This window comes from Rattus norvegicus, chromosome 17, assembly GCF_021556685.1.
Source record: "Rattus norvegicus strain SHRSP/BbbUtx chromosome 17, alternate assembly SHRSP_T2T, whole genome shotgun sequence".
Lineage (NCBI taxonomy): Eukaryota > Metazoa > Chordata > Mammalia > Rodentia > Muridae > Rattus > Rattus norvegicus.
Genome location: NC_141550.1, coordinates 6,441,811 through 6,456,729, shown reverse-complemented (window position 1 = coordinate 6,456,729; position 14,919 = coordinate 6,441,811). Strand labels below are relative to the sequence as shown.

The window sequence follows — 14,919 nt, the reverse complement described above, 5'->3', positions numbered from 1 at the left end:
TGAAGGGAAAAAAATGCAAAACCTGAAATATTTCTAATCGTAACCATTCCCGATAAGGACTTTGTAACCTGGTCATTAGGTGGTCACCAGTGTCACCCTGATAACAAAAGACTGGGAGACAAACCTCTGCACAGCTCTGAAGGACTTTTTTGATTGGCTAATTAAGGAGGAAAGACCTAACCCCCCCCCACACACACACAATTTAATTTAAAAAACTGTTAAAAAAGCAAGTTTTTCTTTTACCTTAACAAATTTAAAGCTAAGTTCAGCTTTATTGCTTGCCAAGAAAATTGTTTCTTATGCTTTTTTAAATTATTTATTATATAATAGAGTACACTACAGCTGTTTTCAGACACACCAGAAGAGGGCATCAGATCCCATTACAGATGGTTGTGAGCCACCATGTGGTTGCTGGGAACTGAACTCAGGACCTCTGGAAGAGCAGTCAGTGCTCTTAACCAAGGAGCCATCTCTGCAGCCCCCTTATGCTGTTTGTTTTTGCTTTTGTTTTTTTTTTTAAGAACTTTGATTTTTATTTTGTGTGTATGGTGTTTTGCCTGCATGTATGTCTGCATAACACATGTGTGCCTGGTGCCCATAGAGTCCAGATTAAAGGGTGTTGGATCCTTTGAGACTAGTTATGGAAGGCTGTGAGCCACCATGTGGGTGCTAGAGATCTAATCCAGGTCCTCTGCAAGAGCAACTCACAGCCCTCTTAATGGCGTAGTCTGCCCTTCAGCGCCCTCTCACCACCCTACTAGGAAACACTGTTACACAGTAAAAGATCTCCAGTGAGCACTGTATCAAGGCGCAGACCTTGCAGTTTCAGTAAAGGGCTACATAAAGTCTACTTTGTTTCTAGAGGCCAGTCTAGTTCGCTCTGAAAGACAGACAGGAATTGCCCAGTCATAGTTGACCTCTGTCTAAGAAACACACATGAGTAATAGCTTCTTACTTTTAGTAATGTTTGAAGCGGTTTAATCCTGGTTGTTTGAATCTACCATTGTAACAACATTTACTACACACAAAAAGGAAGCACTTTTTTCAGTGCTGTTTTTCCCAGAGAACTGGTTGACAATCACTGACGAGGTGATATGGACTCTGCAAAAACCTGATGGCTCACACATCTGAAAATCTGTCAGGGGCCAGTGAGATGGCTCAGCAAGTGCTTGTTGAAGACCTGAGTTTGCTCAACAGGCCTGACGTTAGGAGGAGGAGAGAACAATCCTACAGGATGTCCTCTGACTTCCACACCTGTGCTCACACACCAGCACAAATGTAATAAAATAACTGTTATCAGTCATGTCATCTTTGATACAAAACGGCTAATACTAAATCATGTTCTATGAGTCAGAGGAACTCTCCAGCTTAAAAACTGAGGGCAGTGAGAGGGCTGGTGAAAAGCAGTTGCTTACCAAGCCCAATGACCCTGGTTCCACAGCCGAGGAACCAGCTCCCTGAGTTGTCCTGATGAGTGCATGTGCACACACACTCACACACAGAGACAAACTTAAACATTTTAAAAAGAGTCAAGCTGGGCTGGGTATGCTGGTGCACATATTTAATTCCAGACCTTGGGAAGCAGAGACAGGAGGATCTCTCTGAGTTTGAGGCCAGCCTGGTCTGTATAGAAAGTTACAGGACAGCCAGGGCTACACAGAGATCCAGTCTCAAAGAAAGAGTTCCAAGTTAGGAGATTTAAGGGAGAGAAGGTTAAAATGAGGTTTCCAGAGGACTGTACCCATTTGTATATGCTTCACTCAGTAAAGGTTCCACAATGGGATTCCACAGTAAATACACATCATCACTCGGAATGTCCCAAATTCATCCACAAACACAGTTTAGGGAGTCTATACTATGCACCAGGTTCTAGGAACAATACAGTAACACCACAGGCTCTTCCTAGCAGAGAAGCATTAAATAATGATAAATATGTAATTTTTGAACTATGATAAATGACACACACATGTACTAATGGTATTGTGAGAAAAAGCAACAGGTGACCCCAGTCTAGCCTGGGCAATCAGGGATGCTTCTTTGAGAATCTGACCTCTGTTCTACAACTTAAAGGATTTGTAGAAGTCAACAAAGAGTAGGAGGTGGGACAGAACAAGCTGTACAAAAGTCCTAAGGCAGAGCGTAAATGTAGTAACAGGTCAAGGAATTCCAGTGTGGCTAACTAAAAGATCAAGGAGACTGAGCGATGCTATCAACAGCAGTGAAGAAGCAGGCAGACACCATCAACAAGCCGTGCCACTAACTCAGAGTTTAGGATAAATGACCTTTAGTGCGTCCATCATCGAATTAACAGTTCTCAGATATTACTCTGTGAATACACGGGAGGAGAGAAATACAGAAGTCAGAGACTGCCAGAAAGCTAGAATGTCATCTCCAGGCAAGAAGCAACAGCAGTGCAGGGAGCTCAGTGCTCAAATGTTCCAAGCCTACCTTTCTCTTAGTTACTCCACTTCAGCAATCTGTGTCTCAAGACACCATTTCAACCAAGAGCTATTTAGGTAAATCTCAACTCCTGATAGTAGAGATTAAAATTTAAAAATCAAGCTGGGCAGTGGAGGTCAGGCTGTCTCAAAAAACAAACTTAAAGAAACTTAAAGAAAATGACCTTCAAAATTTAAAAATTCAAAAATCATCTTTCCATCTAACTAGTCTTCAGAAAGACAGCTGTCTAAACATTGAGAGCACTGGCTGTTTTTCCGGAGGACATAGTGGTTCACAACTATCTGTGACTCCAGTTCCAAGGGAGGTAACACACGTTTGGGCCTCTGCAGGTACCAGGCACATGGGGCACATAGACACACATGCAGGCAAAACACTTATAATTTTATATATGTTTTATTGTGTGTATAATTTTATGTGTGTATAAATTTTATACACACATAATTTTTTTAAAAGCTTTTTTAAAGTATTGAAGTGTTTTAAATTGCTTTTAAATTCACACTGTGGGTAGAAGGAGGACACGTGAGCCAAGAGACACAAGTAGAGATCAAAGGACAACTTCTGAACGTCAGTTCTCTCCTTCCTCCTCCTCCTCCAACCCCCCCACCCCCCCACCCCAAGAGTAGCTGGGACTCAGAACTCAGGTGTCAGGACTGACAAGCCCCTTTACCCACTGAGCATCTGGCTGGCCCAATTTGCAAAATCACTTTGATCTAATTGATGACAGCTGAGATTTCCTGTGCATTGCAAATATCCCATAAGTCTCAAAATCTCTGCCAAAGATAATTAGTGACATTTAAAACAAAAACACATTATCTCAGACTTTCTAAGACATGTCTGTGCTAAAAGGCTATTGGTAATACTAAACGGTATCTTAGTGACACTCAACAGTCACTAGGACAATTATAACCAAAGACTGTCAAAAGCAAGTGTCAATGACAAAGTATTAGAACAGCCAGTTTAGAAACTACTTTGGCAATTCCCCCCAGAATTAAACAAAGTTACCATGTGGCACCCAAGAAAAATGAAACCATTATGTCCACAAAAAGCACATGAATCATGAGTGCTCATGGAGACATTATTCCTATGGGGTTGGGGATTTAGCTCAGTGGTAGAGCGCTTACCTAGGAAGCGCAAGGCCCTGGGTTCGGTCCCCAGCTCCGAAAAAAAGAACCAAAAAAAAAAAAAAATAATAATTCCTAACAAACACACTTACATGTCCGGCAGGTGAGGAAGAATAAAGGGCGGCGCACATCCACATCACTATGCACAACAAAGGAGACACTGGGGCGAGCCAGATGGCGCAGGGGTAAAGGTGTTTGGTGTCACACCTGACCCCATGAGTTCAATCTGTAGGACCCCAAATTACCTTCTGACAGAAGGTACACACACAAATACACATATATAAGCAACAAATGTTTTGTTTTGTTTTAGAAAGTTGTTCTAGACTACAATCTGGATGACCAATGAAAACACTGTAAGGTGGACACAGACAAAACCATACCCTACTCTGAGAAGGCGAGGCAGAGAGAGCAGACTCAAGGCCGGCCGGCCGGGGCTCTATAGGGAGAACTTGTTTCAAAAACTGAGACAAGGAAGAACATAGTTTCTTTCGGGATGATGGTTACTTTTTTTTTTTTTTTTTTTTTTTGGTTCTTTTTTTCGGAGCTGGGGACTGAACCCAGGGCCTTGCGCTTCCTAGGCAAGCGCTCTACCACTGAGCTAAATCCCCAACCCGGGATGATGGTTACTTAAGTCTAGGGATGTTCTTTTTAAAATGACATCATTTATGGCTTAAGAAGTCAATTGAGCGGCCTCTGAAATTTTAAAGAAAAGTTAAGCAATATCTGTTAATTAGAACCTCTAAATCAGTTCTTCAGCAATTCATATATTTGGTTGTGAGCCTAGCCTTTAACGGCTGAGCCATCTCTCCAGCAATTCATGATAGCATACAAAACACTAATCTCAAGGACATGTTTTCCTTATTATAGCCTGTATTACTGCTTCCTTCTACCCAGCCTTCTGGGGAAGATGCTATCCAGAAAACTACAACGGAAACCACAGAAACTGCCCTAACATTCAAGTAGACACACTGGGACTAAGGAGAAACTGTGAGCAGCATAGGGACAGCACAAGAGGCCCCGGGTTCAATGTCCAGCACAGAGAGAAGTCAGTCCACACTTGCACATTATGTAATGCAGTATGTGGGAAATTTATCTTAACATATACTATAATCTATTAAGCTTCTAAAAAATACAAAATTCCCCAAACCTGGTTGATAATTTATAGCTACAACAGACCTGAAATTACACTTTCACAGACTTAACACTCACACACAGCTCTGAGCATCAAGATGGGCATGGGCGTTTTATACTCCTCCTGCATGGCTTGGCGTGATGACCTGGAAGTGCTAATCTCCCTCATCAAAGAGAGGTCCATATCCAAAAGTTACACACAAGCTCCCCTCCCTCCCTCCCTCCCTCCCTCTACACCAACTCATACCTACTGCACACGGCTCTACCTCACCTTTTGACAGTGAACCCCGGATTCTCCAAGCTGCCGACAATAGCTGATAACAGAGAGCGGAAAAAGTCTCATACACAAAGCCACTACACAGTTGGGAATGTGGCTCAGTTGGTAAGTACTAGCCTAGCATGCCTGGAGCTCTGGGTTCAAGGCCCATCTCGGCATAAGCCAGGTATGTTTTGTATCAGCTGTAACAGTAGCTCTCACAGAGCGGAGGCAGGAGAACAGGGGCTTCAGAGTCATCTTTGGCTACACAGAGATTGAGGCCAGTTTAGACTAAATAGGACCCTGTATCAAAACAACAACAACAAAACCCAAAACAAAACAAATGAACAAGCCGCTACACATTAGCCTTTTCAGAACCTATTCTGAAAGACCCATAGTAATAAAATGTATGGAATACAAACTGTTCCAGTCACTCATAAATGGCAAATTAAACATCACACAATTCATTCCATCTACTCTATAAGAAACATTTTGCTCTAATGTGGGTAAAATCTCAGACTTTACTAATATATATCAAACAAGTAATATTCATTTATACAAACTGTACATAACACTGTATAAAAAAAAATCTTAGTTCTACTTGTTGGTTACAAAAAGAAATCAAGAATTAAGCTGGGCCTGGTTGCACAGACCTTTAGTCCTAGCACTCAGGAGGTAGAAGCAGGCAGATCTCTCGAGTTCCAGGCCAGTGTGGTCTATGCAGTGACACTCTTCCCAAAATTAAATGGGGGATTGAACATGTGGAGATGGCTCAGTGAGTAAAGCACTTGTCACAAAATGTAAGGAGGACCTAAATTCAAAGCCCCAGACCATGTAATGCCAGGCCTGTTATCAAAGTGTTCACACAGGGGCTACCACAAACAAAGAACTTCCAGAAGAGGGGGCCCAGCTGGCCCTTGCCACTGAAGGAGACCCCATAACCGATCAGGGTGGAAGGCAAAGACTGGACCCTGACTGTCCACACTTGTGAGACTCTGAAGTGTGCAAGCTCTCTGTCTGTCTCTCCTCTCTCCCTCTCCCCCCTACCCCTCCCACACAAACTTAAAAAGAGGATTTCTTGCCATGATGAACCCCTTATTTTATGTGCTAACTTAAATAACATTTTAAATTTGCCTAAGAGTACAAACCTTCAATTTTATCTTTTTCCTCCTTCCCCACTCCAAGAATTTTCAGAATCAAATATTTGCCAACATCACCCTACCATTTGAGAGGATGTGGGGTGCACTGAGGATGCTCCAATGCTGAACTATGACCTCAGCCCCAATCACCATTACTATTAACCATTTAAAAGGAAATCTTAGTGCCTTCGAACACTACTCAGTGACAAACTCCCTAGCAAACACCAAGCCTAGGAAGTTCTGTAAGGAAAGTCTAACTTACAGAATGGCGGACTTTTTTCTTGTGCTAAGAACTGGACTTTACAAACGAGTGCCAGAGGTCTGCTTTAGCCTATTCTTGTGCATCTGTGCTCCCCATACCCATCCAACAGTCTGATGTGCTGTCCAGTTTGGGGGGACAGGGTATGCTTTCAACTTTTATCACATTTACTGCTCCCACAGGAAACAGATAAACCAACATTAGAATAAGTTACTTTAGGAAAGCTTTACTTTTACCCAGTAAAGACATTTTTACAGCACAGCAAAACATAAGCTTCCACGGAATTTAAAATTCTAGTGTCACTATTCCCCACTCCCCCAAAAAAACCCTATAGATAATCACCTAAATAATTTTTCTATTTATAAAGTATTATTTCTAATGTCCTGAAATAAAATGTGGAAGCTGCCAGGAAGATGGAAATCTAAACTGGGACTCTCAGGAAGACTCAAGAGCTTCATAATTTAGTATGTCCACACATTCATTACTCGGTTACAATGTAAAAAAAAAAAAAAATCAGGGCTGGAGAGATGGCTCAGTGGTTAAGAGCACTGACTGCACTTCCAGAGGTCCTGAGTTCAAATCCCAGCAACCACATGGTGGCTCACAACCATCTGTAATGGGATCTGGTGCCTTCTTCTGGTGTGTCTGAAGACAACTACAGTGTACTCACACACACTAAATAAATCTTTAAAAAGAAAAGAAAAAGAAAAAACCCTATTCGTACCAAATATTAACAAGGAGACAGAAGGAAGGAGCACACACCCATATGATGTAGACTGAACTGCAAAATAGCACATTTTTCATGTTTCTTATAAAACTAAACAGAACTGGCAGAGCATGGTGGTGAATGCCTTTAATACCAACACTCAGATGAGTAAGGCAGATGAATTTGAAGCCAGTCTGGTCTACACAGTGTGAGTTCCAGGATAGCCAAACTTCCAGAGTGAAAGCCTGTCTTTTAAATAAAAACAAAAGCAACTAAACAATAACAGAGCATATGGCCTCAAAAAGGACTCCTGAGGCTCTTCACAAGAACTGCAGCTGAAAACAGATGACCCTGGGCAGGTGACGGCACATTCATGGTGTGGAAAACCACTCAGCAGTTAAGTACTGAGCTGAGGACTTGGTTCAGTGGTAGAATGAAGCCTGTGCCTAGTATGCAAATCTCTGTCGTGGGAGGGATACAGACCTCACTGGGATGAATCTCAAAAACTATGCTGAGTGGAGGAAGAAAAAAAGCCTTATCCAGAAGACCACATGAGAGACAACTAGGTCTCTGTGAACTCAATCTTGTAGGAAAAACAATCCTTACAGGGGTGACAAAAAGAGGAACGGAAGGAAGCCTGTAGTTCACTCTAACAGGCTCCACTATGGCCTGCTTGGCTGACACAGGTGTAGATGGAGCTGGGGAAACCAGCCAAGGCAACCATGTCCGTATCACCGCGCCTCTCATCATGTGGAATACCATTTTTCAAAGACGTTGTTCTCAAGCCACTAATATTTATGTGGCTTACCTTCCTTATAAGGGTAATACTGATATTTGCAGTATTTTTAATAGTAAGTGTATTTTAGAAGTAAGAGATGCCCAATACAGAAAACGCAGGAAAATGTCAATTGTGGGTGACGGACACACCTGCTGGAAAACATAAAGACGGTAAACTTTTTTTTATAGCAGCGTTAACGCACAAGGAATGATGCTTCAGTCAACCAGAGTTTCTCTCAATGTGCCACACATCCTCTTGCTTCAGAAAAGAAACCGACTTCACCTTTGGAACTAGATAAGCCTTGAGAGAACTTACAGGTACATTCCAGTGGCTGTTCCCTGCTTCCTCGCATAAAACTGTTTACAATGTTTGATACTGTCAACAATTCAAATGCTCTAGACCGTGTTGAAAACTACATTTGATAGGTTCTACCAAGGCTCTTAATTAGCTGCAAGATTTGTTTTCCTGAATAGACTTTAAGGCAATTATCGGCCTTAACATCAACCATGTTTCCTTGCGGTCCGTTGCAACCGCTAAGACCCAGTCAGGTGTCTTCTCATCTCCCTAAAAAAATCAAACAAAAACCTATCCAATGAGTGGCAGCTAAGCGATGACGGAAGTATTGTTCACAGAAGCAGCAAGTCGCCTATGAATCAAAAAGTCATTTACTTTTTTCCTTTCAGGCGTGAGCTAGTACAGTGTGACTGAAAACAAGTTCCGCGTCATAATTTTTATAATAAAAGGCTGAAAGGTGGGGGAGAGTTCAGCATTCAAAACCGAGAACTAGCCCTCCACGTGCTTCTCGCCCCCAAACCTCTCCAATTCCCAGGCAGGTAAAACAATGACCCCCACCCAGCCTGGTCAAAGGCCGAGCGACGCCCGCGCCCTGCCTCCCAGCAGCTCCCGGCTCCTTTGTGAGGACTGGGGTCCCGGGGCCCGGAGCTCGGCGGCTGCGGCGCAGCCCAGCCCAGGCCGCGCGGCTCACTCGTCCCGGCCCCGCACAGCTCACGCAGCGGAACCCGGCGGGACCTGACCGGAGCTCCCCGGGGCCGCCGCCCGGCCAGGCCGCCCCTTCGCCGCCCTCCCCGCCCCGCCGGCGACGCAGCGACCGCCTGGCCCGCGCCCTCACCTGCTGGACCGAGCTGTTCTCGGGCACAGCGAACTCTTCCTTCTCTTTAGGCGTCTTCACCGTGACCTTCATGATCTTGGGCTCTGCGGGGCCGCTGTCGGCCGCACTGTCCTGAGCGCCCGGTGGGCCGCCGCTCTCTGCGCTCTCGGCCATGGCGGTGACTCAGGCGAGCGCGACACTGGGGGCTGCGGCCGGGTCCGCGGGGCGCGACAGGTTGCGGGGCCACCGACGGTGCGTAGACGCGGGCTGCGGGTGCAGGCCCCGGTGGGCGATCGGCTGCCGTGTGGACGCGGGGACTCTCCGCGTCGCCGCCGCTTCCTCCTCCCGCACCTCCCCCACGCTCGTCGCCGGGCGCCGCGCGGGGCACGCTGGGTAACGCGCTGGCCGCGGCGCCGACTCCTGGCGGCCGGCTGCGCGAGGCACGCCGGGTAGCGCGTTGGCGAAGGAGCCGACTCATGGCCTGGCGGCGCTCGTTCCTTTCTTAGCCGGCGGACGAAGCGCGGGCTCCTCCAGGTCGAAGGAGCGCTGGGCACAGCGGGGGAACTTAACCCACTTCGCGTCTCCCGTTCTTCTTTGAAAGGCATTTAAACAGGGGTTTCATGGAAGACGCCATGATGGTGCACTAAGATGACGTCACGGGCAGCGAAATTGCTAGAAACGTCTGGCCCTTTGCTCTCGGTCCCGGTATCCTCCCGACCTGGTCCCCGTGGGCGTTGGCTTATAAAATAGCGGCGAGTTACTTTATTTTAATAAGCGTAGTGTTTGCCCGGGTGGAAGGAGTTACGATTGCCTTGTCTTGTGCTCAGGGCTTGGAAGCTAAGCCAATGGTGAAAGGTCTTCAAAGGAACACGAAACAGACGCCAGTGAGCCACCAGCGCAACCGCAGGCGCTCACTGTTTCAATGAGGCCAGAGCTTCCCTCCATGGAGTCAAACAGGTTTGGTCAGAAGACAGGACAACCCATATTGTCTGTCTTCCAAGCTGCGTGGGGGCAGAAACAGAATGCCTAGGACTGTCCACCCAACGGGTAGGAGTTAAGCCCAGCTGATGTGTGCCTTTTGTATTCTGTCCCATTACGTTACTGTGCAGCTCGCATCAGGGATAATGGTTGAAAACTTATTTTCAGCATAATGTAGGCACAAATAAGTCATTCACAAGTGACTCCCACATCCTTTATTCGCAAAGATAGCATGTAATACAGTCCGGCACTTTGTTAATCAACATTGCACAAACGTGAACTCTGACAGTGTACCGTGACCCTAATATGCAAAGACATTCCATAGTTCTGCTCTTAGGCCATCAAACCCTGTTCTATGATTAACTACTGTTGCATAAACACTTCTTAGCAGAGCCCTTTGAAATCTGGGTCAGAGTTTCGAAGGTAAATGGCGACCCAAGTGTCACTTGATATCACTTACATTTCTGTCAGCGTTGTTCGATCACAGGAAGAAGTTACAAGCTTTATGTCTAGGTGTGAGAAAATTGTTAGTTCTTGGGGTAGAAAGTTCCACCACTGAGCAAGCAAGCATTTTGGAATTTTCTCATGTTTATATATATAAAATCTCCTTCCAACTTCATTAGTTCCTCTGTTGACTGGTTTTCCTTCCTGCTGTATTCTCCCTGTGTACTTCCCTAGGCTGCCTTCTATGATGACATCCCCCCCTTCCGCCCCCCTCACACCTTTCCCTGCCTAACTTTCTGTGATCTCACATCATATCCCCCACCTCCTGGAAGTCTTCATTCTGTTGCCCTTTAGAAACCCGATCTCTTTACTCTAATACAGCGGCTGTAGATAACCTTTACTGATGTTTGTATGGAATACCCTTGTAATTGTATTTTATTTCTAAAAATCTCTGAGGTATATGGCATGTTGTGAACAAGAGTTCTCCCAGCCAAGCAAGCCACTGCCATCTTGGGTAGTTAGCTGCACTTTCTTGGAAAAGGTTCCTCCAAGCTGGCGTTACTAACTAGCACACCCCTTCATGGAGTGGTAGGGAGGGTCCCAAGACTGTCACAGGAGTATCCAGCCTTTCTCTACCACCTGTTGTTTACAATGCTGCCTTAATTGCAAGTTGCCATAAGGAAGGTCTAGAGTAAATAGGTCAAAGAAGACTGGGGGTTGTGGGGAGCTCCATCTATGTGGCTAAGGCCCCATTCCTGCTGTGTAAAGACCTTACAGGAGTCCCCGCATTCCTGTAAGGAACCCTTTGCCTATGCTCTGTAAGGAAGTCCAATAAACTCGGGCTCCTCAAGTGAAGTTTGGTGGAATCATGCCTTGGTTGGTTGTTGAGACTTTAGGAGAAGGGGTAGCCATTGTTTGTGTGGTCCCCTGGGAAGGAATTTTAGCAACACGGCAGAGTTTATGAAGCATTTAGTGTGTTTGTTGCTTTCTTCATTGCTTTTGTCAATTTTCTGATGAGAAGCGACTTAAGGGAGGAAGGGTCATTTGGGCTCAGGGTTTGAGGAAATATAATCCATCAGAGTGTGGGAAACTTGGCAGTGGGATCGACTTCCTGCTGTGCTAGAAGGAATGTGAACCAAGAAGCAGAAAACGGAAGTGCCTCCACTCAGCTTTCTCTTCTCTGCCTTTTTATTCAACCCTGGACCCACACCACTAGATAGTGCTGCCTACATTCATGACAGATATTCCACCATTTTTCTCTAGAAAAACCTCACAGGAAGGTCCAGCCAAAGATGAGCCTTAGGTGTATTTAGTCAGGTTGACAATCAAAATTAACCATCACAGTCAGGATAGGGTGTCATTAATTAACCACCATGAAGTTAACCTGTCAGAATCAAATTATAAAGAGCCCTTGGCAATGTGGACAGGGATTTTCTAGATAAAGGATCCGTCAACTGTCTCCAAAGATAGGGGTCCAGTGGGCCGTATGGTTCCTGTCCAAAATATTCAGTGAGAATAGATTTGCTGATCTTTGGTCTAGATGTCTATTTCAATCTTTGGCTGTGGAGATGGAGGCTTATTAAATAGTTGTTCTGGAGGTAATTATAAGAACATATTTCAATTGTTCTACATTTAGTTGAATACAATTCCCAAATACTAAATCAAAGATCGACGAATAGCATTTGCCAATTTCCTTACAAATGTCCAATTAGTAACTGTTGGGGAAGGGCCCTGCCCATTGTGGGTCTTAGATTCTATAAGAAAGCGGGCTGAGCAAGCCTGAGAAGCAAGCCAGTAAGCAACACCCCTCCATGGCCTTTGCAATCACCAACGTGAGGTCACTTAGGTCATAAAACACCTGAAATTTGACCATTCAGCTCCCACAAAGCTAGTCTGAGCCAGTTCAAACTTGTGACTTCAGTTTTTGCATTTGGGAGGGAGAGACAGGCAGATCTCTGATTTCAAGGGTAGTCAGGTCTACAGAACAAGTGTGAGTTCTAGGACAGCCTGGGGAGGGGAGTGGTATTCAGAGAAAACTTGTGTGTATGGGGTAGAGTGGGTGTGTGTGTGTGCAGGTAGTATTCCTTGTCAGTATAAGTTAATCAACAAGAATTTATTGAGTACCACTTAACAAGTTTATTCTAAGCCTATATATAAGAATTGATATAGCAAATACAATGTCATACACATGTCAAATAGATGAAAAAGGTAATCTGTTATTTCCTGTCCTGGATAGTTTTGTGTCCCCTTGGCAGACTAGAGTTACCAGAGAAGAGGGAGCCTCAATTGAGAAAACGCCTCTGTAAGATTGGGCTGTGGGCATTTTCTTAATTAGTAACTGTTGGGGAAGGGCCACGCCCATCGTGGGTGGTGCCATCCCTGGCCTGGTGGTCCTAGATTCTGTAAGAAAGCAGGCTGAGCAAGTCTGAGAAGCAAGCCAGTAAGCAACACCCCTCCATGGCCTTTGCGTCACCTCCTGCCTCCAAGTTCCTGCCCTGTTTGTTTCCCTGTCCTGACTCCTTGGATGATGAACAGTGATGTGGCAGTGTAAGATCCTCCTCACCTACAGAGATTGAGACCTACCTCAAAACAAACAACAATAAAAAAGAAAGAAAAAACAAAACTCCTGACATTTTATTACAGTTTAGTTCCAAGTCTGTGAGATACTCCAGATAAATCTTAGTGTTTCACTCAGTCTGTAGCGGTGCCAAGGTTCCAGTATAAACTCACATTTAATTTCAGTTGTATTTCACACTCTTGTTTTTTATCTAACTGGGATTTACTGGGGATTTGGGGACAGGCCTAAAAATATCCCAAGTGTATCTTCCTGTGGCAGTTTCTCCAAACACAGTGCTGCTGATTATGGGAACACAACCTCCCAGGCCTGCCTATCTCACAGAAGTTGCAAGACTGGTTCTCCTGGAAGCCAGGAACACAATGTAACTGCTCTGGGAGCTGGGCTCCGGCTCCTGTCTTATTGGTTTTCAAAACTGCAAGCCTACTAATTATTTTATTATTTTTTTGCAGATGATAGAGTTATTCCAAACAATTGGATTTAAAATGTTTCCTGAGCTTCTGAATGTAAAGACTCCTGCTGTATACTGTGGAAACCATACACCCATGAACTGTAGGGAAATAGAAGATGCTCTGCAATAATAGCATTTCAAACTTTTTATGGAAGCAAATCTAGGGTTATAAGGCTTCTGAGGTCTTCAGGACTGATATCAGGTCTATACGAAAGGCTTTTTACCTCCAGAAGACTGGGGCAGAATCCATTCCTTGCCTTTTCTGGTTTCTAGAGGATACTCACATTCTGTGACTTGTGGTTACATCCTTTAACCTCTAGTCCACTGTCCCTTTATGCTCCTCCTTTGTCTTTTTTCTTTTTAAGGATGTTTGGCCCACCCAGATAAGCAGGCCACCTTTTCTTGCAACAGTGTAGCCAAGGATTTAGTAGACTAGACTTGGACAGGTATTGTGAAACAGTTTCTTCTGAGATTGAAACATTGTATCTGCCAGAGAAATGCTTTAATTAGGAAGGTAAACAATTCAAAGAGCTTCTGGAGGCCCCTGAAACTTACCAAATTCTTTAGGTTCCCCAAATCAATAGGAACAAAATTGCAAAGATTCTCAGACAAGTCAAGTTGCAAAGAAGACTGACACCAGACCAGCTGCCTGAAAGACCTTTAGATCATCTCAAGTGCCTGGAAAGGACACTCTCTAACCTGTTGACTTGTCTGCAGTCTGTAAGGTATGCTCCAGGTTTCCAGCTTTGTGAGATGTCACCCTTCTAGGGTAAACTTTGGCAATATAGCTGTCTTTGAGTCATTTTTGCTCCTGTAAATAACCCCTTACCCATATTCCTTCAAGTAACCCCAATAAAACTCATTGGTTCACCAAAATGTACTTTGGTGGAATCCCTATTTGTTCGATCATGGGATCCTTATCTGGGGAGAGTAGGGAGGGGTGTGTGTGTGTGTGTGTGTGTGTGTGTGTGTGTGTGTGTGTGTGTGTGTTTATCACCTGTGGCCAGAGCTGTCTGATAGCATAGAGCAGACTAAGCCAGTTCCAGAACACCAGCTCAGAAAGTGTCACCAAACTTAAAATACCTAACGTAGCTCTAAAAATCAGAGGCTCCCTTTCCCCAGAGTTCCAAGGCCAAGATGTGCTTTCCTGTAGCATTGGAAATGTTCACATGCTTCTAATACTTAAGGGACCCATAATGTCCTCATTTTGCTCTTCACTGACCCCTATTGGAACATTTAGGGAGCAAGGTTCTCAACCAACTGGTCATTAGCTTATAATCTGAGACCATGTCAATCCAACAAGAGCCAGATAGGCCAGAATAAAAATCAGATTCCTTGCACCTTCTTTGAGTGAGTTGCCTGTGGTTGCCATTAGAAGAAAGAAACACAGGATCCCAGGATTTCCCTAGCAATTCTGGACTTTCTTTTTCTTTTTTCTTTTTTTCTTTTTTCTTTTTTTTTCGGAGCTGGGGACCGAACCCAGGGCCTTGTGCTTGCTAGGCAAGTGCTCTAC

The 14,919-nt window shown here is 44.7% G+C and overlaps 1 protein-coding gene and 1 long non-coding RNA gene across 3 annotated transcripts in view; one reads left to right on the top strand and one right to left on the bottom strand.

The window, feature by feature from the left end:
- Ubqln1 (ubiquilin 1) overlaps positions 1–9,325 on the bottom strand; it is a 38,108-nt gene extending 28,783 nt beyond the window's left edge. The window contains exon 1 of one of the 2 annotated variants that reach the window (XM_087589653.1): positions 8,980–9,325. In XM_087589653.1, coding sequence (XP_087445779.1) covers positions 8,980–9,132 — 153 coding nt within the window. In that variant the 5' untranslated portion in view covers positions 9,133–9,325. The remainder of the gene's footprint in view (positions 1–8,979) is intronic. The other variant, NM_053747.2, reaches the window with a different exon arrangement.
- A 48-nt stretch (positions 9,326–9,373) lies between these two features.
- On the top strand, positions 9,374–14,282 carry LOC147999961 (uncharacterized). The gene is made up of 2 exons (XR_015641428.1): positions 9,374–10,005; positions 13,408–14,282. It is a non-coding gene; the product is annotated as an uncharacterized LOC147999961 (long non-coding RNA).
- Positions 14,283–14,919: the final 637 nt, after the last annotated feature.